General features: G+C 42.0%; 1 protein-coding gene across 1 annotated transcript in view; it reads right to left on the reverse strand.

The window, feature by feature from the left end:
- Ir25a (ionotropic receptor 25a) overlaps positions 1–24,959 on the reverse strand; it is a 113,444-nt gene that overhangs the window by 15,004 nt on the left and 73,481 nt on the right. Inside the window, exons 12-13 of the mRNA XM_068228108.1 lie at positions 8,699–8,898; positions 696–828 (exon numbers count right to left, since the gene is read on the reverse strand). Coding sequence (XP_068084209.1) covers positions 696–828; positions 8,699–8,898 — 333 coding nt within the window. The remainder of the gene's footprint in view (positions 1–695; positions 829–8,698; positions 8,899–24,959) is intronic.

The raw sequence follows: 24,959 nt of genomic DNA on the forward strand, positions 1-24,959 counted from the left end.
AGCTCACTCGGTGATTATACTGCCGACTTGTAGTTCCCTATAAAACAACAATCATAACCATGAATACACCCAGTTCTCACAGGATCTTAAGTTGGGAGTGTGGAATAGTGACCACAGGGCTCCTAACTGCATCTAAAATTATTTCCTCTTACTGTTCCTCAAGTTCAATTTTTTCATACCTGATCATCGCTGGAAAACTCGAGTTCTACACCGTCATGAATCCGTCATTGCTAGCACTTGCTTGTCCCAGCTTCTCGCTTTCATAGACCTGCCTTGATCTTCTCTTGTTCTTTACTGACCCGCACGATATTAGGATTATGAGACCTAGGAAATATTTTATTTTCATGAACTTCGTTGCCCCATCCTTCCATTATTCTTATTTTCATTCTTAAGTTTTCGGAATATTTCTCCTCCTATGATCAGAGTTAAAAATGAATAATTCACTCGTTGTATTTTCCACAGCCACCACCACAACTACCAAGTACCCAACGGTGTGAAACATACAACTGCCTATTGTCAAAGTATTCAAATAATTATGATTTGATTTGAATTGAAATTATTTGATTTAATTTGATTTGATTTTATCAACATAAGAAATAATAGAGTAAGAAAGAATAAAGTTAAATTTAAGTTTATAAATCCTTCGAAATAATTTGTAGTAGTTGATGACATAATATACTGTAGATACTACTTACGCATTGTTAAACTGGTCCTTCAGAGGTGATCCCTGTTGTACAGCAATAGCATAGGGCTTCCTAGAAAACTCCTCACCAACCATCTGGAGGTCGCAGTTTGTCAGCTGCAGGTAGCGAATATCAGAGGCATCCCCTACAACATGGTAAGGTTCAAAGCTAATTAAATCAGGTCTTATTAAGATTAAGTTACTTTGTTCTCTTGGAGTTTTACTCCTTGATTACATAACCAACGACACGAGCCGGCAGAGGATGGCATTTGCTCCCATTGAAGAGAAAATAAGGGAAGGACGCCTGAAATGCTACGGTCATTTCCTGGGAGCAACGAATTGTACCGTCACTCTTGATGCGTACAACTTCACCATCGATAATAAGCGCCCATGTGAAAGGCCAAGATATCCTAGCTGCTGACACCGAACGTCGCGTTTGATCATTTAAAATGGCGTTCGTCGATCCTAAGAACAGATCCTGCACATGCGGAAAAACGCTAAGAAGTTGAAAGTAAGTAATAATCTAGATTGAAACGCTACGGTGAATATACCGTTCAGCGTTTCTCAAGATTTGTTGTTACTAATAAGTATGAAGCCTCGCCCACAAGGAAACACCTCACCTTACTTCTCTTAGCACAGCTTTTGTCATCGACCTAAACACTAATGTGGCCACAATGCAGCACATTACTTGTGTTGTCCCAGTTGAGCTTCAGCCACCAAGATGTGCATCTCATCGTCTGTTGAAGATTTGAGCAACTGGTCCTTCAGAAGTGATCCCTGTTGCACAGCAATAGCATATGGCTTCCTAGAAAACTCCTCACCAACCAGTTTGTCAGCTGCAGGTAGCGAATATCAGAGGCATCCCCTACAACATGGTAACGTTCAAAACTAGTAAACAATGTAATGGCGTATGGCTTTTAGTGCCGGGATTTTATATTACTTAATTCCGGTTGAAGTGCGTGTTATAAGGTTGCTCAATGAAACTGCGACTTTTGATGGTTCCTTTAATGGTTTGTTGTTTGGAATACGTTAGCATATAGGGAGTAAAGAGTAATGTATCAGCCTAAATAGAATGATATTGTTAGTTCAAGCAAGTGTCCCAGCAGTCCACTTGACAACAGACACCCAGAGTGAAAAATATCCGTGGCTGGCGGTAGAACTATTATTCAACGACATCTCGGATTCACTATTGCTTGCAAACTGGCATCCCGTGATTGAATTTTTTTTCACTTTCTCATAAGCCTGACCACCGTGTGTGATCTGGTTTCTGCACGCCCTTAATCGTTCACGATGCATTCCCAACACCATCTGGAGATTGCACAACGTGATACACATTCGTTCCCATACACTTCCTTCATACAGTGGTAAATGTCAGCTCCGCTATCGCTATCTGCCACCATCAACAGAATAACCGATGTTTGGCAGTTCTGGACGAATTCATGGGAACACCATACCTAGTAATTTTACTTCTGCGCCTGCGAACAACACACTAACATTTGCCGACGATACCAGATTTCTTCCTGACATACCGACCCATGTGTAAGTTTCTTTTTCTTCGAATAACGAGGCTCGTGCTGAAGTCTTGGTTTCAGATTCATTGGGGACACCCTCTACTGGAACCGCCTCTAAAGTTCTTTACGACTGAAATGTTTATCCTATATAGTAATAAAAGAAATATCACGTCGTATTATGCATTCATCCAGACCTCTCTGTGGCGTTCATGCGGACTGAGGGCATATGACGCTGTTGATGGTGATTCATCCGTCGGATGGGGATGTTAAGTCTTGAGCAGACCACTGGATGTTATTCGACAGAAGTAGGCTATGTGCCGGTACCAGGTTTCACCCTCTCCCTTCCTAATATTCATATATCATTTCGTTCATTTCATATCATTAACATTTCTGATGAGGACGTTAGGAAGGGCGTCCGGTCGTAAAAACTCGCTATGAAAGTTCATCCCAATTCATATCCGACCCGGCAGATAAACAAGACAAGGGTTGGTCGTACATACACTCTGACATTTCAAATTTTGGTGTTTTCTGACAGGTTTTCATTTGCACAGGTTTTAGCAATTATCATAAGAAGTAAGAGATGTATGTTTTACGGAGTTCTTTTGTTCTGTCATGTGATTTTACTAGAGGCCAGCACTACAGGCTCAAGGTTACGACGCTATCGTAGCCGTCTCATTCGTTCTGCACATGTACGTTTGATCCTATTCGATCCGTTATTCGTCCTGCAAACGTCTGCTATTAGCTTTTAGCCACTTTTTAGTCACATATTTGGAAATTTTTGTAAAGTACGCCAAAATACGTCCATTTTTAGTCACAAAACATTCAATATTTTAAAATTTACTCTCACATTTTAATATGTTTGGCGTGTTGTTTTCTTTTTCTTTTTTTTTTCTTTTTTTTTTCTTTGCTAGTGGCTTTATGTCGCACCGACACAGATAGGTCTTATGGCGACGATGGGATAGGAAAAGCCTAGGAGTTGGAAGGAAGCGACCGTGGCCTTATTTAAGGTACAGTCCCAGCATTTGCCTGGTGTGAAAACCATCTTCAGGGCTGCTGACAGTGGCATTAGAACGCACTATCTCCCGGATGCAAGCTCACAGCCGCGCGCCCCTAACCGCACGGTCAACTCGCGTGGTTGGCGTTTTCTGATAAATCCCTTTGAGACATACAAATTACATCTCACTCGTCTTAGCGCGGCATTTACACACCAAGCTATACCACGCAGTAACTGACTTTTGAACATCAGAAACATATCTTAAACGGGTGGCCATCTTATAATGACATCATACAGATTGCCACAAGAGCTCTTGGACCATGTGATAGAGAGCATGCCACGTCGCTGCGAAGCATGTGTGGGCGTTAGGGGTAACCATACAGCCTATTAACAGCATATTTTGTTGTGGATGACATTGCCAAGTTTTGTTAGGTGTTGCCAAAGGTGTATACTTGGGAACAAAACATGACGACCTCGCCTCACACCACTACCTTCCAGCAGAGCCCGGCATCTATTAACGCCTTATAGGATTTACTACGTCTACTGTGGCCGGAGTTGCCAAATCATCTACTGCACTCGACATGAAGAAAGGGTAAAGACTGAATAGAGTGGTTTGGCAACCTCTTTACACCAATCAAGGATCACTTAGAACTTGTTAACTCAGCAGGGTGCACGGTGTGATTGACTGCTGGCTTCCAGCTCGCTTCCAGGAACTGAGGCCGTCATGTTCTGTACTCAACTATACCTTGGCTATCAGAACCTTCTGTTACCGTTTTTTGTTTTTTAGACAAGTTGTGTGACATATGATGTATGAGTCAGCTTCCGTTTGTTCAGCAGTCCGTCTGACATTCCTATCAGGCGGTATGGCCTCGTTTAGTGATTATGCTTAAGTTTTGGACACTAGTGTAGTTCGCTCACGTTTAAAAAAAATTAATGCAGGTCAGTGCCGAAAATTCCTGTTCGCATAGATAATGTTGTTGAAAACTGTAAGATATGGCATGCTTTGATAACACTTGAAACTCTCTTTTTACTGAAATCGAGAACTGAAGTAGTGTTTCTTCCTTAAATTTCAGCTTCGAAGTTCGATCATCTTGAAGGTGTTGTCAAAGGTGTACGTTAGCTATCAGAACCTTCTGACACTGTTTTTTTGGACAGGTTGTGTGACATACGGTGCGTGAGTCAGCTTCCGTTTGTTTTGTGTCCACAGTAGTAACGGCAAGCGAATTGCGAACCCAGTCGCATTCGTTCACTTTGAGGAAAGGGAAATATGCTTGCAAGTTATTCTCCAAAACAGAAAGATGTTCTAAAATCAGACTAGAACATATGTCGATATCAGCTGTGAGAGGAAACATTTCAAGATCACTTTTCTTCAACTTTTGACGTCCACAGATGAATGTGTCTTAAGAACACATTCAGCTTGTCAGTTGATGTCCCCGCATACTGGCACTGAGATTATTAAAATGTCCAAAAATATCAATTAGGTATGCAACTTTGGAATACCAAGTTTCGTCGCTAATGAAGTCAGCAAACTCACGTTTTCTGTAGCAAATATTTGTAATAACTCGTTTCCAAGTTCATAAAATCTGGAAAGTACACTTCCTTTGGACTACCAGTGAATTTCGCTGTGGAGGACCACAGTTTCATGAACAGCTCCTGCTTCCTGACACATGACTTTGAAAAGTCTAGTTACTTTTAATGTAATTAACCATTTCAACAACCGAGCTCATTACGTTACTTAGATTTGAAGGGATGGTTCTTGTCACCAAAGCTTCCCGATGTAAAAAAAAAAAACCAACGTGTGGATCCAATGTGCGGAAAATCTTGCTTAAAGTAACCTTAAAGTAAAACCTCTCATTCGATCTGTCATTGCTGGGGCTGCATCAGTGCGCACTAAAATACAATTATTCCAACACAGTCCACTTTCTTCCAGTGTCGCTGTCATAGAATTATATATGTCTGATCCTGTTGACGTCAGAGGTAATTCTTTGCAGGATAGGAACTGATCAGTAAGTTATTATTCGTTTACAAATCTTATGTAGCTCATTAACTGACACTTTTATTTATTTACGTCTGTTGATTCGTTCAGTTGAAGTACACATTTTTTACCATCATGTAATTTTTCCACTGTTTTTTATGTCAGCTGACATGTCTTCTAGGCGACGAGCAGTTGTATCGTTTGACAAAAGTACTTTGGATATCTCCCTCTAGGCAGCCTCTCCTAACTTGGGTTTAACTATTTCTGTATAAGCAGGTAAAATCAAAGTTGGCGCTGCATATTCCTGGCAATTATTTTTGCTACTTCACAGCTATCTAATAGCGCTTTTTATGAAGTTGTAATTATTTTATTCATTGCCTTGCCTTCTTTAATTTGAGAAGAGAGTAAAAGACTGAAATAAGCTTTATCTTTATTGTTCAAGTGAATGTGTTTCGTTTTAAAGCGCCTCTTTAGTTTGCTTGGAACCATACAATCATTGCTTAATTCACGATTTCCAGATTCAGTCAATTAACTGCCTTGCTGCGGAAGTAGCTTCTCACTGACACTTGACCCGGCTGATTCACTTGTTTTATTTTCACTCTGATGTTCTTCACTGCTGTTTAATCAAAAACTTCTCCATATTACAACACACTATCTGTGTGCACCCGACAGGGGCATGATCCAAGGACCTTTGGTTAAGACTGGTCATTTAAATTGCAGACGCAATGCTATTTGTGGAGAGGAATATCGAAATTAATATCAATATCAGCTATTTCTTGATGGATACAGTACTTTTGTATCCATCCCTTGGCACAGGCCAGAGTAAAGTGTAGCTTTCACCGAAGTCCCTGTCTCATCCATGGCTGTGACAATATGGAAGCTGCTGGGGTATGAGTGGTCCTGAGTAATGACATTCAGAACACGACTAGTGCATCTGAGTGTTATGAAAGGTGTTGCTCATAGGGCCAGTCGTGCTGCAATAGCACTTTCTGACCCAGTGAGGAAAGCAATGGCAAACTACCTCACTCCTCGTCTTGCTTAGTACGCCTCATTTTAGTGCTGCCATTGGTTTTTGCGGTTTCCTTATAACCACATAACCTTTGGTGGTGCTATTTGAGGATCCAACCAGCCTCTGGGCTGATGACCTAACAGACAGACATCATTGAGACCGATTTAAAAAGTCTACAAAATTTATTCTACAGAATTATAATATTTGCAATCTAATGTGCAATATCTTTCTTTGTCCAGCGGGGAGCCCGCAGCAGAGTAGAGCCTGTGTAGTCTTGGGTGGGGGTGCAATCGGTGGTTCACCGTGACGTAACTTGAGAGAAGTCATCCCTACCTCGCGACCAAGAAAGTGAGGGGAGACAAACCTTTTCGAAACGAAATATGGGAGCCATCTTTAATTCACCCTAGCTAACTTGATTGTTTACGATGTGAAAATTAATGAAATCTGAATTCTGGAGTCGTCTTGCGATTTAAAAGAGATAACTATAACTGGGTCATTTATTTAGAGTGTCTAATGTCCTCTTACTTGATAACTTTCGGATGGAGAAAGAATACTGTGTTATTTCTGGTGGAAAAGTACCAGGGGTCATCTGGTGGAAAAGTACCAGGGGCCATCTGGTTACCGTCATGGCACCTCCTTGATGCGGGAGTTCACCCTAATGTGGAAGGGGAAGCAGGAAAAACTTTAATTAATTACAGGAGATCCTACGAAGAATAATCGTACGGAGATGTCTCAATCAAATCAGGTGAATACTGGTCACCTGATGGTCGTACTATTATGACCTCTAGTGGGCCTTGGATAGGCCATATGCTGATTTCGAGTGGGGAAAATTGCCTTCTTGTAAAAAGCAATGCCGAAGCTATTCATTCGGGACTCTTAGCTCACCAAGGGCAAAGCTATGTTTAGCTGAGCTCCTATTAATCCTTTGTCCTGTGACTTCATACTTAAAATTCCAATGCAATAGAGTAATTCGTGTGAATACTGCAAAGAGTTTATATACGTGACGCTAGTAATTAAACTTTTAAAACTGTGATGTCGCGAACATTCAGTTCGAATTGTAACATTATTATTATTATTATTATTATTATTATTATTATTATTATTATTATTATTATTATTATTATTACCGCACGATTGTGTCGGGTAGTAATAAATAAATAGTGGCTAAGATGTACAAGGAATTCGATACCGAACCGCGGATTACAAAGTACTAATCCGAAATTGTGGCTGGTCACCCACGTTGAACGCAATTAAACATATTGTGAAAATAAATAGTGACGTGCTCTGTGCTCAGGATACTGCAAGCGACTTCATCGATCAAGAACCATGGACTTCCGGCTTGAAGGTGAAATGGAGCTACCAGTGATCGCCTTGGTGCCAGTGGGTCAGCAGTAAACCCCGACATCGACCGCCCTAGCTGACCAAGGTGACATCAGATGATAGAGATGAGTATTATTCATGTTCAAATGGCATGATTAGAAGGGATGGGAATTATTTATCATAAGCTGACGCTATAAGCCGAAGACATCGCCCAGGCACTCCGCCTGGCCGGCACACCAGTTCGACGAGCGTCCCGCATCTATAACGCCTCTGGTCCTACACGCCTCGTGAGACTTCACCTCTCGACTCCTGCAGACCAACAACAACTCATCGCCACTGGACTACATCTTCACGGCCGTCACCATCACATTATACTGTCTCGCTCTCCTCCCCAGCCTCTTAACCGTCCTACCATGTCCCGTCGCCATCCCCAGCCTGCTCCTCTTTTCCACACATCTAGTCCGCCCAACGTCTCTTCTCCACCATCGCCTCTCTACCAGTTTTTACTCACTTCCCTGCTCAACTTCTCTTCCCTCTTTCACATCCTCGCCCTTCACCTTCCCCCTCCCCACTTAGCATAACCTATCCTTTGTCTCTTCTCAGTTGCACAGCCCTTACTCTACTACTGATATTGTACATCATGTCTCTATCTTTGTACCACTGCATCTTATTGTAAATAAAGCTCACATATATCTAAAACCCCCTTAGCCAAGAGGCCACCTCCCCGCATCTCCCCTTTTCTATATATATCATATTTTACCCATCTCTTTCCTTTAATACATCTCCTTTCCCCGTCCAATCTCTTCGCCAGAGGGAGGGCGTAACCCTTCAGGTGGCCCGCCCCACCCCTTCAGGGCGGGGAATGAAAACGTTCTCGAAAGAACGAACGAACGAACGAACAAACGAACGAAAAATTCACAAAGACTTTTAAGAAAATGCTCAACGATACCTTTCTTTAAATTAAAAGGCCAAAATACTTTCCATTATATATCATTTACAGAAGTATTTACTCTTGATTCATTTGAAGTTTTTATTACTTTATTAAGTGAAAATCCACGTATTTTTCTCCTAAGCATATCATTGCAATGTAACTTATACTAGGTAAAATGTTGAGAACAGGATCCAGGTATATTCTACCGTATAGGGAATCTTCCTAAAAATTTGTGTACAGATAGATAGCTAGTGGTTATAATAATGAGGCACTTACCAATAAAGGCGAAACCTTCACTAGAAGATTTGGATGCGCGGACCCTTGCAATAGCTTCGTCCATATTTTTAGGAAAATCAGCCTCTTGCATAGCCTGCAGGATCTTGGTATACTTGTCACTTACAGGGTAGTCCCAGACGGCAAGCTTAGCACGTTCCACCTCACTCAGACTGTCGTTCAAGCTCATATCTTTCCAGATCCTGGGGAAAAATAGCATTCCAGATCACTATTAGATGTTTGGTCATCAGTAGCGTAGCCAGGATCGACCGATTGAGGGGATAGAGTTACAAAATGGTAATGAAGGTGCTTGTAAGTGTGTGGTGTGCTCATGCACGAGTCTGTTTATAAGGAAACTTGGTACAAGTAAATTATGTCGATATTCAGATTGCAGCACACTGCAAACTCTTACATTAAAATACAGAACGAGAACAATGTGATCAAGGACAACAGCTTTACAGCGGATGGTATGTTCAGATTACAATCTAAAATCCAACTTTCGAGGCTTCTTAGAAAATAGATTCAAGAGATCTGTTGGTTTTACAATTATGTATCAGTGAATGTTCAGAAGTGCCAACTCATTGAGTCGACTTTCACTTGTTTGTTGTCAGATTCCGATTATTTTATTTTGTTAAAATTTCCATGAGAGGGGGTTATAAACCCCCCAGCACCTCCCCCTTGGCTAAGCCCCTGAGTCTTATGAATGTTGAAAGTGCTTATATAATATGTTTTCATATTTATTTCCAAAGAGTCTATACAGAACTCTCCTCCAACTTAGACCCTGTGTTGTTAGTAGTGAACAAATTAAATCTAATATACAGTTATAAGTAATAAACAAGCTATGATAGGTATGGTGGGCCCTCCACGCAGTCATCACTGCCCGGTGGAGCCTGATGTTTACCAGATATTCGGCGATTGCCATGGAATCGTGAGGAAACTCACAATAATAATAAAAAATTATAATAACAGAGATAATAGCTCCCTCCTGTAGTGATAACTGCTGGATGGAACTTGGCGATTAACAAAAGAATAAACTGTAATAGGGATAGTGGGCGATGATCACTGCGCGTTGGAATCTGGTGGTTACCAGATATTCGGCGATTGCCAGGAATCGCGAGGCTACTCAAGATACTAAAAGGATTTTGGAATAATAAGAATAATAGCTCCCACCAGTAGTAATAACTGCTGGATGGAGCCTGGTGATTAACCAAAGACTAAGAATTGTTACGAATCCTGATTAGGTTACGTAACATGGAGAGTAACAGATTAAGCAACCAAGTGTTGGCCTACTTCTACACATTCATCCGACCCCGTCAGCGTGCCTGGAAACAGCTTACCACTCCACCCTGACGTTAACAAAACATTGCAAATCGCTGAGTGCAAATCGGCTACTGACCTACTTATGCTGGCCATTTTTCTGTTTACATTCCAGACCACCTATGCGTTTACGTAATTATCCCCGATCATCTATATTAACATACAATACCTTTCACTTTTCTTAAACATAGTTTTTTGACTTCACATAAAAACTTATTCAAGTTTCCTTCACTGTTCCACTGGTTCACTATCCACACTAAAATTTTCCGTTCATCATTTTACTTGCACAGCTCCTGTTGTTTCGAGCTTAGAAACAATGCCCTCAACTTCTCTGTTTCTTTACAAAATCCCAGCAAGTGCAAGTTATCAGTCTTTTCCTCACATAGGATACACTGTGAGCACTCTTTGCTCCTAGTCCATCCTTTGTTTCTGTAGAAACTCACCAGCCACCATAATAGCCCGCCTTTCCAACTTCTATCCCCAAATCTTATGTTTAACTTAGAGATTTGGAATACCTTACAGAATAAACTGAGAGGTCTATCCCTACATTCTTTTAACCATTTTTGCATTCTCGCTATCATAGCCCTCTGGCTTCTGCTGTTTTTTCTCTTCCATATCTCTCGCCAAATATATCCCATACCCCGATTCTCGACATAGGTTTTAATTTTTGCCAGCCAGCTATCGTCATATATACTTTTCAATTCTTGTTTGAATGCTTCCTGTAACAAAACACCTCCCCCACCCCTTTTGAGTCTCATCCAATAATCCAATACTCTTTTAACGCATTCCACCTCTAAATACTCTCCGCATATTATTAACGCCCCCACATTAGCTGTACATTGCGGTAGTCTCATAACTATCTTACTAAATTTGTGTATTATTTGGTTCAAACTGACCCTGTTCTTGTCCAGTCCCCATAATTCTACCCCATATAGAGCTCTACTTAGTACTAATGTCTTTAGCACTAATCTCAGTACCTTATCGTTTATCCCTGGGTATTTAGCCACTAGAATTTTTACTGCTGCGAGAGCTGCAATCCCTCCTAATGTGATCATCCCATCCTCCTCTGCTATTTAGCAGCACTCCTAGGTATTCTAACCTCTCCAGTTCCTCAAGTCTTTCCCCCTGTATCATTCATTTAATTCCATGTTTTGTCCTCTTCCTCTTACGTATGATCAACACCTTCGATATTTTACAATAAATTTTAATGACTACTTGTTTGCATATTCCGCTAATTTATTCACACTTCATACTTCTCTGCAATCCCCCCCTTTGTTAGAGTCATTAACAATATATCATCCGCGAATATCAAACCAGGAATATCTACATTGTTAACTGCCGGTACAGCCCAGTTTGCTCCTCCGTGCCCATCCAGTACATCATTTATAAATAACAATAATATGGGCGATAATTTGAAGCCTTTGTTTAGACCAACCTTGCACTCTATCGGTCTGCTAATTAAATTTTCCTCTAATTTGACACTGCTATATACGTTCTGGTAAACGCCTCAATTGCTCGAATCATCTTTCTAGAAACTCCCAACCTCCCTATTTTTTCTGTTAACGCTCTTCTACTCACGGTGTCAAAAGCATTTTCAAAGTAATTCGCTGCTAGATATGCACTACCTCTTTCCCTACCCATGTATTTATCTATTATCATCTTCACAATCATTATGTTATCTACCGTTTGCCTCTCTTTGCTGAATTCTCCTTGAAATATGGATAATATGTCATTCTCTTCAGACCAATCTCTTGTTACCAAGACTCCTGTATAGATCTTGCTCAGTGAGTCTAAGAGAGCTATCCCTCGGTAGTTGTTTGGTAGGTATTTATTCCCTTTCTTTTTATATATTGGGCAAATAATCCCATATTCCCATTCTTTTGGTACTTTACCACCATTAAAAATCCCGTTAAATAATTTTACAACACCCTCCCCCCATCAGACTGTATTTACTTAATTATTTCCAAAATGCATTGCTAATACCATTTCTCCCCCTGTCGATCTCCCCTCAGTTTACCTATCACCCCCTGTCCTTATCTAGTTCATATATATTTACTTCCAAATTGCTCCATATGACCTGCCTCCTTGTACCCCCATTCATTTCTTCCTCCTAATAACTCGGCAAAATATGTCACCCACTGATCATAATCAATATTCGTTTTTTGTATCCCTTTCCTCCTTTATTTATTCTTTCCCATATTCTTTCAGTTTGATTCATCCTGCATTCCCTATTTATTAGTTCTGATTGTTCCTTCATCCATAGCTTCTTCCTCTCAGCAATTTTTAGTTTTTACTCTTTCCTTAATCTACACAAGACTTCTCGTTCTTTGCTCCCTCCTTTTACTCTATAATCTTTTAACGCTCTCATCACTACTCTTCTAAAAGCCTCACATTCCTTGTTATACCACACTACAGCTTCCATCTTTTTCCTTCTACTACCTTGAAATGCCCGTGGCCCTCTCATTATGGGATATTCTACTAACTCCGGCACTCTTTCTATGTTATTTTCCTCCAAAGCCATTTCCCATCCACTTCTAATTAATTATATCTCATTATCCAGGAGATCTTCCAGTTCCCGTTTTGTGTTCTCTGTCCATTTATATTTAGTATAACCGCTACCCCTCTCTGAGTACCTTTTCCTGACTCCCTCCTTTAATTCCTCTCTCCTCACTATTCTCACCCACACCGGTGCATGATGCGACTCAACCCAATCACCTACCCCTATACTTTTGATTTTCTGCAACATGTCTTCCGAACTCATTACTAACTCAATAACACTACCCCCCCCCCTCTTCAGTAATATAAGTCATTTTGCCTTCTCTGTTGTCCTCCCAACAACCATTTAAGATTTTAAAAATCCTACTTCGCAGAATTCCAGATGTTTTCAACCGTAACTATTAATTTCCTTATTATTACTTCTTCCTATCCCTATTGTCATCTCGTCTTCCTTACTGTACATTGGACTTCGCTCACCTTTTCTGGCATTCCGATCCCCAAGTAATAATATTCCGTCCTCCTCATACCTCTCTCTAATGATACTGGTTTCTACTAGTAATTCCTCAAAAAACTTATCGTTTGCATATAGGGATCCCTTGGGGTGACAGTAGACAAAATCCAAGCAAACAAATTTTTCTCTCCCTTTCTCCCTACCCATGTTAAATCTTATCCACATAACTTCTTCCAGGTCGCTCTCAATATCCTCTATTAATTCATTGATCTCTTCTTTAACTAGCACAACTATTCCTCCGGACGACCGCCCCTTATTCAATTTTTTTGACTTGTGCCTCACTGTAACCCCACCCCCAAGTTATCTCCTTGCCCACCTCTAGCCATGTTTCCAAGAGTGCTATAGTATCAAAACATTCTATTAAAATTTTCACTTTATTACCTATTTTACCCAATAAACCTTCAATATTTACTGAGCCTATCTTCCAGTCTAGTTACAGCCTTTTTCCCTGCCTTCCCCATTTCCATCTTTGTTGTTGCTTCTCGTCATTAGCTCCCTCTCTCTTTCTACCTCCATTCCATCGTACTTTGACATTTTATTACTATCTTTCCTTTCCTTTTCATCTATACCTTTATTTTTCCCTCACAGGTCCTTAAGGCTCCTGCTTGTCCCTTTCACTATAGAATCTCGCCCTTTGTTTTCCTCCCTCAAATCATCAATCACTGTATCTGTTTTTCTTCAGGAACATTATCTAACAGCGCTTCCTGAACCTGCGGTCTTAAATTTTCACTCTCACTGCACTGTACTGAACTGACCTCTTGACTCGACTCTTCATTAATCCTTACCATGTTTCCTCCCTCCTCTTGGACGGCCTCCTGCCTGCCAATTTGCCGCGTTGTTAGGTCCTCTTCCTGTTTGAGCTTCTCCTCCATGACTTTCGATTTTTCCACAGACCACACACGCCACCAAATACCATTAGATACCACCAGCTTTTGATCCTTTATATATGTCCTAAGACCCTGGTGCCTAGCTCTCCCTAGATGCTTCTTTAGAATTTTCAGGATCTCGTTCCATTCTCTCCCCAAGTCTCTCTTGACCTTGAAAGTTTCTTAACACTATGTCCGCCATCAGAGTAGATACTTCACTTTAATTGGACTCTGTCGTTTCAATTTTCCTACTCTTTCAACATCGTCAATGTACGCTTCGCTGAAATTGATTTTAATTTTATTTTTAACGACGTCCACCACTTTATATATAATGTTCACTTTCTCACTCCTTTCTTCCTGCAACCCATATATGAATATACATTTCTTCATCCTTTCTTGGCTAATGTTGTCCATCTCCTTTTTCAAAAATACCAACCTCCTTTTCCAGGCTTTTAACTTTCTCCCTTAACACTCCAGTTGCAATCTCATTCCTGTCTACCTTTTTGCCGTGTCTCCCCATTGTTCTTGGAACCATACCTTCTCGAATCCCTTAGCTTGGTCCTTTCTCATTTCCTTTACCTGCTCGACTCCAGCGTTTTCTTTAACAGCTTCTCCTATCAACTCCTTACTCTTCGCCCAGTCCTCACAGTTCATGTTTGGGCCGGGGTTCAACTCCACACCCCCTATAACAAGTAGCATGGATATCACCGCCGTTACCAGTAGTACCTCGCCCAACTTCCTCTGCATTCCCTTGCTCGCCGTCAGCCCAGCCGTCTTCTTCAGCCTTCGCTGCCAGCTCCCAATCGCTGCCCGGTATTGCTCAATGCCCTCCATGTGTCTCTGCACTCACCACTCAACACGTCCACACAGGTTGCTTGCTCAAGTTGAACTGTGATGATGATAATAATAATATGCATTTTATTTTATTTACATAAGCGTAGAAACCAGCAGTTGTTCCACATCTACTTGACACAGGAAATTAAGCATCAAATATACAAAATTCTCTCACTGTTTTACAGACACATCCGAAAAGGATAAAATTGAACATTGTAGAAACTCTAGAAATGTATAGGCATCAATAAATAGATCCTTAACACATAATCAATGATAAAAGTAAAAAAATGATTATTTAAAACTGAGCTCAGCAGCAACTGAATATTTCTGAGATGACACACACCTATAGTTGACTCAACGTAGATGTAAGAAATTCATAATGCACATAGCCTCTAGTCTTCAATAAAATAGTATTATAATATTAAAAAACAACTGTGTATTAAATAGAGCAACAATTAAATGTCACAGTTCCACTACTTGACGAAAGAGTAAATGCTCTGAAAAGCTTTGTGAAGTAAGTCTTCTTCTTCTTCTTCTTCTTCTTCTTTATCTGTTTACCCTCCAGGGTCTGTTTTTCCCTCGGACTCAGCGAGGGATCCCAACTTTACCGCCTCAAGGGCAGTGTCCTAGAGCTTCAGACTCTGGGTCGGGGGTTACAACTGGGGAGGATGACCAGTACCTCGCCCAGGCGACCTCACCTGCTATGCTGAACAGGGGCCGGGGAATGGGAAGATTGGAAGGGATAGATAAGGAAGAGGGAAGGAAGCGGCCGTGGCCTTGAGTTAGGTACCATCCGGGCAGTTGCCTGGAGGAGAAGTGGGAAACCACGGAAAACCACTTCCAGGATGGCTGAGGTGGGAATCGAACCCACCTCTACTCAGTTGACCTCCTGAGGCTGAGTGGACCCCGTTCCAGCCCTCCTACCACTTTTCAAATTTCGTGGCAGAGCCGGGAATCGAACCCGGGCCTCAGGGAGTGGCAGCTAATCACGCTAACCACTACACCACAGAGGCGGACCACATAACAGAAAATTACCGGTATAATAGGTTTTTATATTAGATGCTAATTAAGAACCCTTGTATAGTCTACAAAATAATTGTAATACGAGGATAATAATAATAGTAATAATGGAAGAACTAAAAATAGAACACCTGAAAGTAAAATACAGCACGTCATTGATCTAACCAGGGCGTGGGGTGTGCGTGGCGTGGCGGAAGTGTGAACATAGCGCCTTGACTCTGCAAAATGGTCGCTAATAAACTTCTCAGTACAAGTGAATGCTCGTATGTGCGTATCCATCTATCCTTTAGGTTTCGAATACATTTGTGTTCGTAAATAAACTTAAAGCACAAACTGTGTAAGTTACTTTGTACTCAGTTTTCCTTTATCCTGTTCCGCTCCCATTAAAGTTGTAGGTTAATGGTTCGGAGAATTGCTTATGCAAGTTAAATGTGACAATCCTGGTAAATGTAGGTGATTTATTCTTTATGAAATGATTACCAGTCACAGTTTTTATTAATTTGTATTCCACAACGTCCGCCTCGGTGGTGTAGTGGTTAGTGTGATTAGCTGCCACCCCCGGAGGCTCGGGTTCGATTCCCGGCTCTGCCACGAAATTTGAAAAGTGGTACGAGGGCTGGAACGGGGTCCACTCAGCCTTGGAAGGTCAGCTGAGTAGAGGTGGGTTCGATTCCCACCTCAGCCATCCTGGAAGTGGTTTTCCGTGGTTTCCCACTTCTCCTCCAGGCAACTGCCCGGATGGTACCTAACTCAAGGCCACGGCCGCTTCCTTCCCTCTTCCTTGTCTATCCCTTCCAATCTTCCCATTCCCCGGCCCCTGTTCAGCATAGCAGGTGAGGTCGCCTGGGCGAGGTACTGCTCTAGGACACTGCCCTTGAGGCGGTAGAGGTGGCATCCCTCGCTGAGTCCGAGGGAAAACCAACCCTGGAGGGTAAACAGATTAAGATAGATAGATTTCTCTTTTGCATTTTGTTACCCAAGATCCCAATGCCAACGCGCTGGAGTGCGGATGGTGAATGCTGGAATTCGAATCCGAGTGAGGTGGGGAGTTTTTACTGAATATTGGTAAGAGAGTGACAAGTTAGTGAGTGGAGCAGAGCAGCCAATAGGAAGCTATACGCAAGGGCTGAATGCATGTCGTACCGTCGATATGCAAGACTAGAGAAACTTGGAAGCGCATGTCTGAAATATGACGGATGCGAGAGCGCGAAGTAACAAGTCTGAAGAAGGGAAGTCCTGGAAGTGGTTAGGATATGAGTAAAGGACTGCGTTCACGGGACGGGTCGATAGTGAAACATGCACCGGTGAGGTAGACAACCCGTACACTCAGATTCAACGACATATTTTGGATAAACCGGCGTAGAGACCTCCCTCTACGACAGCTAGGGTCGGACGACAGTTGCCTTTGACGTGTTCCAACAACTAGCCCGCCCTTATAATTCCTCAATATCAGCTGGAATGGATTTTTTAGCTCCCTTCTTTTTAAAAAATTCATTGCCCAGTATCTCAATACCAATGTTGATAATGATGTGTGGACTCGGGGTAATGCACTGGTTTATGAATGTTGAACGCTGGAGCTCGAATCCCAGTACGGCGGAACTTTTTTCTGAATAGCAAATAACTCATTCATTCATTCATTCATTCATTCATTCATTCTTTCTTTCTTCGTTCATAACCTGTTTACCCTCCAGGGCTGTTTCTTTCCTCGGACTCAGCGAGGGATTCCACCTCTACCGCCTCAACAGCAGTGTCCTGAAGCATGAGACCTTCGGTCAGAAGATATACCAGAGGAGGAGGACCAGTACATAGCCAAGGTGGCCTCACCTGCTATGCTGAACAGGGGCCTTGTAGGGGGATGGGAAGATAGGAAGGGATTGGCAAGGAAGAGGGAAGGAAGCGGCCGTGGCCCTATATTACGGACCATCCCGGCATTTACCTGGAGGAGAAATGCGAAGTGCGAATCAATTCGATGATGGCTGAGGTGGGAATAGAACCCACCTCTACTCAGTTGACCTTCCGAGGCTGAGTGAACCCCATTCCAGCCCTAGTACCACTTTTCAAATTTCGTGGCAGATCCGGGTATCGAACCTAGACCTCTGGGGATGGCACCTAATCACGCTAACCACTACACCACAGAGGTGGACCAGTACATCCATTACGTATATATTTTTACTACATTGCGCCTACTAAATGAAATTCATGGTACTTAAGCTTCAGTGAATGGTCTCTTTAGAACTTCAATACCCACTATCACAATGACAACGTCCCGTAGGAATGTATGGTCTTGGGGTGACCCACTGGAGTATGGATGCTTAGCACTGGAGTTCGTATCCCATTAGGGCGGAGAATTTCTATTGAATAGTAAATTAATATAACTGTCAGTGATAGAGTATCAAGCAAGTGAGAGGAGCAGAGCAACCAATAGGAACAAGTTAGATAAAACAGCTGAGTAGAGGGTGTCATGGCGGCAACATGGATGGCTTAGGAAACTTAGAACCAATTATCTGAAATATGACGGATGTGAGAACGTGAAGGAAAGCATTCGAGAAAAGGACAATGTCAAGGAAATGATTCAGAAGAAATACGATATAAGTAAAGGAAGATGTTCAAGGGTTGAATTCAAAATGGGGGTAGTGCCTGTGAGGTAGGCAACTCGCACAGAGGTGTCAATGACCTACTTTTAAACAAACCGACATGGAGTCATCCCTGTATTTTAGACAGCTGGGGTAAGGGCTCCGTTTTCCCTTGGGGTCGGCCGACCACTAGCCCGCCCTTAGACCTATATGTATCAACAGACCACAAATCCGAGATTTGGTTCTGGGTTTCTGATTGGTTGTAAGCAATCACGTGATCACGCATGCGCACAACTGCACACTTGGATTTAGCGTTATTCATTGCGTAGTAATTTAAATCTGTATCTCATACGATCTGTATTATTATTGTCATTTTCAAACAGTTGTTTACAAAATTATTTCATTTTTGTCCTAATTGTTCGACAGTGGATATTGTGATAGTATCTATATTACACCCTCGCACTGTATTTAGAAGTGAGAGATTTTATTGCCAGAATTCGATTATTATTATTATTATTATTATTATTATTATTATTATTATTATTATTATTATTATTATTATTATTATTTCATTTGTATATTTTTTTGCTAGCGGCTTTACGTCGCACCGACACAGATAGGTCTTATGGCGACGATGGGATAGGAAAGGCCTAGGAGTTGGAAGGAAGCGGCCGTAGCCTTAATTAAGGTACAGCCCCAGCATTTGCCTGGTGTGAAAATGGGAAACCACGGAAAACCATCTTCAGGGCTGCCGGTAATGGGATTCGAACCTACTATCTCCCGGATGCAAGCTCACAGCCGCGCGCCTCTACGCGCACGGCCAACTCGCCCGGTATATATTTTATTAATATCTTATGCTGGAAGGTCTCAATAAATGATGTGAGTAATTTGTTTTGTACAAACTGATGGGAAAACATTGCTATTTTGAACTTGGAAAATTTGGATGAGTCATGTGTATAACCCAGAGTTTGATGAGGTGGACTTGTTGATGTAGCCGGAAAATTCCGATGACTCATATGAAACACCCGAGTCCGTTGATGGTGTTATTGTCTTGGGGCCAGGAAGAGATTCGGGGCGTGGTCTTGACATGAGGATCTACTCATGATTGGCTGGCCAGGATCAGTCTAGGCGGATCATGTGAGAGGAAGGGGAAAGCTGATGTCTATTTAGGCATGTGATGACACGGCGAGGACACACTGGTACACTTCCAACTGAATATACGGTACTGGAGTGACACTGCTGCATTATTCTGGACTCGACTTCAAACGTTTATGGAACATAGTCTTTTTATGTTTGTGGAACGTGACTGGCCTACAAATTGTGGAGTGCTTAGGCATTAAGTATTGTAGCACTTGTGGCGGTTTGGTATTATATGTTGGTGAAAGCTATCTCAGACTTTCCATAATTTATATTCAGGAACGACACGCGTGTGTTTCTCAAGTGAATATATCTTTAAAACAAGTGTTAGAGTCAGTGAACACAGTATTATGAGGTACCGTATCTGTGTGATATAATAAGTGCCAATTATGAGAATCTGCAAGTCGTGTTGATACATTGACAGTGAAGGGTACCTTTCTACATATATGTGCATTGTTCAACGGACCAACTGCAAATGGTGGCTTGGTTCTCGCTTTCCTTTTCCCACTGTTTTCATTGTTGTTGTTGCTGTTGTGTGTATTATATGTATATTTTGGTGAGTTGATGAGGTGCTCGTGCACGGATATTATTAAGAATATAGTTAGTTATTTTAGAATCAGTGGAGTTATTGATGAACCTAGGTGCAGTTCCTACCTATTTAGTCGTTTTCAGCACGTTGGGTAAGGTCTGCAGCAGATGTACCATTACGCAGCATTATGTACACGCCCTGGGAGATAAAGAATTATCATGATCTATCTAAATTCGAGGGATCCATTCTGGTGAACTCTAGCGCCCATAGTACGGATATTTCGATTAATTATTTTTTATTAATTTATTTCAGTTATTAAGTTTTTTGAGTACTTTTATTTATGATCATTTATTAATATTAACAGTAAAGTTACAATATACGAGCATGATACCATAGAAGTCAGTAGCCGAGCCAGGAATGACCGATGGGGGGAAGGGGAGGTTATAGTTACAAAATTATGTTAGAACATGATGAAGGTGCTTGTGAGCGTGTGCTGTGCGCATGCATGAGTGTCCTTATAAGGACAGTAACATATGTGAATTATGTTGATATTCAGATTGCAGTTCACTGCAAAACCTAACATTAAAATGCAGAGCGAGAACAATGTGATTAATGTGAGCACTTTTTCGGTGAGTGGTATGTTCAGATTACAGTTTAAAATCCAACTATCGAGGCTTCTTAGAAAATAGATTCAAAAGAGCCAACCTATTGAGTCGACTTTCACTTGTTTATTTTCTGTTGTAAAATTTCCATAGAGGCGGGGGTTTCCAACCCTAAGTACAACCCCCCCCCCCTCCTTGGCTACGCCTCTGTGGGTCATGTCAGTAGACTCTGTGTTATATATAACACTTATACCTTCAGATGTGTTCCCATATCAGTAGGATTAGTTTTACACATATTTTTTCTATTCATTACTTATAATTTATTTATGCCTTTACCAGTAGTGAAGTTAAGGCTCTTGGCCCTCTTCTACACTTAACCACATTCTCGATTACAGGTTACACCGTCTCTTTCTTAATAATTAATGATTCATTATTTCATTCATTCCTTCTGACATTCACTGATACATTCACACAAGTTAGCTACGCACTTAGTAGAAAATCTTAGCAAAATCTTCACCATAATTCAAAAACTGTCAAAGATACTTGCATGGCAGTGTATTTTATTTAAATAAACAGTTCGCACTAGGCTCGTTCCTTTGGCACAAGTAATTGAACTTTCAAAAATTAGTAGCACAAACATTAGGAAATCAAGGGCATGGGTCCTCTAGCTTAAGTTTGACGATTCACTTTGGTCAATTCCTGTTCCCTTCCGATACCAACATTATTAGATTCGCGAGGCACAAGGATTTTTCGTTTTCTTACGTTTTATGAACCTTTCCTTTCTACTGCCGGTACCTTAGTCTTCCAAGAACTGGATGGCTTCATTTTTCTACTCTGATTAGTGTTAAGAAGAGATGATTGCCACCTTAAACGAGAGTTGGGGACAAGAGTCATGGCAGCTATATTCTTCCACAAATGTGCAATGTACCAGACAGACAGCAAAGTCACCTCCGTACAGGCCATGAAGGCCCTTGGAGGAGTGGAAGGTTAATCTCGGCACGTGATGGGGTAGAGTGGTTAACTCTACGCGCGGCCGCCTTTGCCCCCAGAAATTAACCTGGTACTCATTTTTGGTGTAGGCTGAGTGAACCTCAGGGCCATATGCCCCTCCGGAAGTGGAAATCTTGTTTCTTAAATTTTACGACTTCCCACGTCCTTCCGGGCGAACCGAGCACGCCTTTACCACCTCGGCCAGTCAGCCCCTGTACCAGACAGATGGGAATAGAGAGCGTAGGGTACTGTGGAATGTATGAACAGTGCCGAATAGGTTTACCAGGTGCAGGAAACTGTCAGCCACGAAATTCTTGTGTTGCATAATGTTTATTCTCTAAGTACAGTACCCTTTACGGTAGACGCTCAAAGTAGTCCCCTGGATTGTCCACAACATGTTGCCAACAATGCGGGAGACGTCGGAAACCAGTCAAATCACCCTGTCTGAACTTATCAGTCTCATGTTTCACAGCGTGGACCATGCCCTCTTGTGTGCCAAACCGTCCCCCGCGCAATGGTTCTTTCAGTGAGGATGACGCCAAAATCGCATGGAGACAGATCAGGTAGTATGGCGTGTGTTCCTGAACTTACCATCCCCAGCGCTGAAGTTGCCTCCATACAGCCTCTGCTGCATGCGGTCTGGCGTTGTCATGGAGAAGGACGACTTGTAGCTCAAGTAGTGTCCATCCCCTGTCCACATTCATGCACTGGGTAATTACTGCACGTGACACATCAGTCCGGACACTAACAGGTCTTCAGAACCGTTCCACGTTGTTCCTTGCTTTATACTGTTGATCTCACAACGCTTCGATACGGAAGGGCATTAGTCCCCACACCTTCCAAAAGCTCTCTATGTCATTCTTTTGCAAGCCCGGCGAACGGCCAGTTATGTACGAACGCTGTTTCTGCCTCATCACATCCATTCTGCACGCAGCGTGATTCACTACTACAGTCCCATCGCCCTGTGCATTGTACCTGTCCATCGCACCGTCATCTCGTGCTGTGCCCATGTACTATGAGTGTCATGCTTTCCAGGACATACAAAGGGCACTAGAAAAGTTTTGAAATACGCAAAAACGGTTGGCTGGACACCCCTGTTATGGTGAAGGATGAAAAGAGGGGTGAAAACCGGTCTAGAAGACAGCAAGACGCGACCTTCGCACCAGTTGTTACCAAGCAGTGGGACTGAAAACAAGTTAAGATGTCAGTATGGTCTAAAGGTGAATATCGCGCAATTATCCGCTACAATTGTGCTAGTGGATTAACTGTTGACCAGTGCCCGGAGGAAATGACTCCTGTGCTGGGGAAAGGCTGTCCACATCGGACAACAATTTTCCACTGGTACAAAGAGCTTCAGAGGGGAAATTTTGGGGGTTGAAGACGATCCTCGTTCCGGGGGACCGTCTGAAACAGTGACTAAGGAAAACATTGAAGCTGTGAGGAAATTGTTGCATCAAGAGAGGCGGTTGACATATCGGCAGGTAGAAGAGACCCTCCACATCCCTGCACCAGCTATTCATTCAATTATACATGACCATCTCCATGTTAAAAAGGTTTGTTCCCTTTGAGTGACCCATTCACTTTCAGAGGAACAAAGGGCACATCGAGTGAAATGGTGCTGAAAAATGCTAAAACAGTTTGAAAATGAGACTTCGCGTAACGTCAGTAGCATCATTACAGGTGACGAAACTTGGCTTTGTTATTACGATGCCCCAACAAAATCCCAGAACAAGGTGTGGCAGTTTGAAGATGAGGGTACTCCTGTAACTGTGCGAAAGTCAAGGTCAGTGAAGAAAAAGATGATTGCAGTATTCTTCACTAAACGGGGCATCCTGACTCGGGTTGTGCTAGAAACACAAAGGAGAGTTACTGCGAAGTGGTACAGTGAGACTTGTCTGCCTTGGGTCATCCAGGCTCTCAAGCAGCTCCATCCAAGGTCACGGCTCAACACTTGGCTCTTGCATCACGGCAATGCTCCAGCACATCGTGCTAATGTAACAATGGATTTTCTTGCCAGATCAGGGTTCACTGTGCTTGGTCACCCTCCATACAGTCCTGATCTTGCCCCATGTGACTTTGCACTCTTCCCAGCAGTGAAGATGAAGCTGAAAGGGCGGCGTTTTGCATCCGACGAGGAGCTTCTGGCAGCATGGGATCAAGAGTGTGAAAATGTAACCGAAGAAAATTGGCAGAGTTGGTTCAGTGACTGGTTTCGATGTATGGAGAAGTGTATTGAGCGTGGTGGAAATTTTTCTGAAAATGTCTAAAGCGTTCACATTGCAAAACTTTCCTAGTGCCCTTTGTATGGCCATTGTAAGGTGGATCCGGGTCCATGGCTGGATGGTTTGCGCGCTGGCCTTTGATCACTGGGGTCCGGGGTTCGATTCTCGGCTGGGTTGGGGATTTTAACTTCATCTGGTTAATTTCTCCGCCTCGGGGGATGGGTGTTTGTGTTTGTCTTAAAGGTTTCAGTTCATCAAGGTCAATTCATAATTAATAACCAGAAACGTACAAAATCGTCTATTCGTAATTAATAATCAGAAATATACAAAATTGTAGCTGGCTAACTGGTCGTTAAGACCGAAAGCCAACATTTTATAAAAAAAACAAAAAAAATTGTAAGGTAACACCGTGCAAATGTGAGGAAGGAATAGTTTTTTGTTTTATGCCTCAATCTTCGTATTCTATCTTGAACATAAGAATTGCCAGCATCATTATGTTTAACTTATCACATCTCAGTAAAGTCTGCTCATTTATTTACACGGTCATATAAAGGGTCTGAAACAACAATGAGAGCATTTGAACTAAGAACCAACCGCGCGATGTTTTTTTCAAACGACGAGCGCCACAGTATTTGCCTTATGTCGGCAGAGTTCAGCGGCGGTGTAGCAACCACACTACAGTATAATGTGGTATTTGAAGAAGTTTCTTACTTACCAACGTTTGGAAGGAGTTTCTGAAATTACCAACTTCCAATTTATAATACATTAGTTTTAACTTCAACAATTTAGCAGCTTTTCCTTTGGTGACAAATTTTCTGTTTCCTACCTTAGGCTGAACACATCCTGTGTGTATTAAAAATATTAATTTATTTATTTATGATCTGAAACATTTATGCCCAGAAATCTTTCCTGAAATTGCGTTTGGACTTGACAGGTTGACTGAGTTAACACATCCCGAACAAACATACGGTGCTCAATATATAACATATACTGAGCCATAATATGCATCGTGATATCGAACAGCACAAGGTGTCTTTCTAAAGGTACTCATTAAAACCGAACAGCACAAGGTGTCTTTCTAAAGGTACTCACTAACAAGCTTGGCTTACATCCAAGGCTAGTGCAGATACGCGTGCTCCCTCCGACCACTGATTTCGACAGACGGCT

The sequence above is a fragment of the Anabrus simplex genome, chromosome 1 (genome assembly GCF_040414725.1).
Source record: "Anabrus simplex isolate iqAnaSimp1 chromosome 1, ASM4041472v1, whole genome shotgun sequence".
In the NCBI taxonomy this organism is placed as follows: domain Eukaryota; kingdom Metazoa; phylum Arthropoda; class Insecta; order Orthoptera; family Tettigoniidae; genus Anabrus; species Anabrus simplex.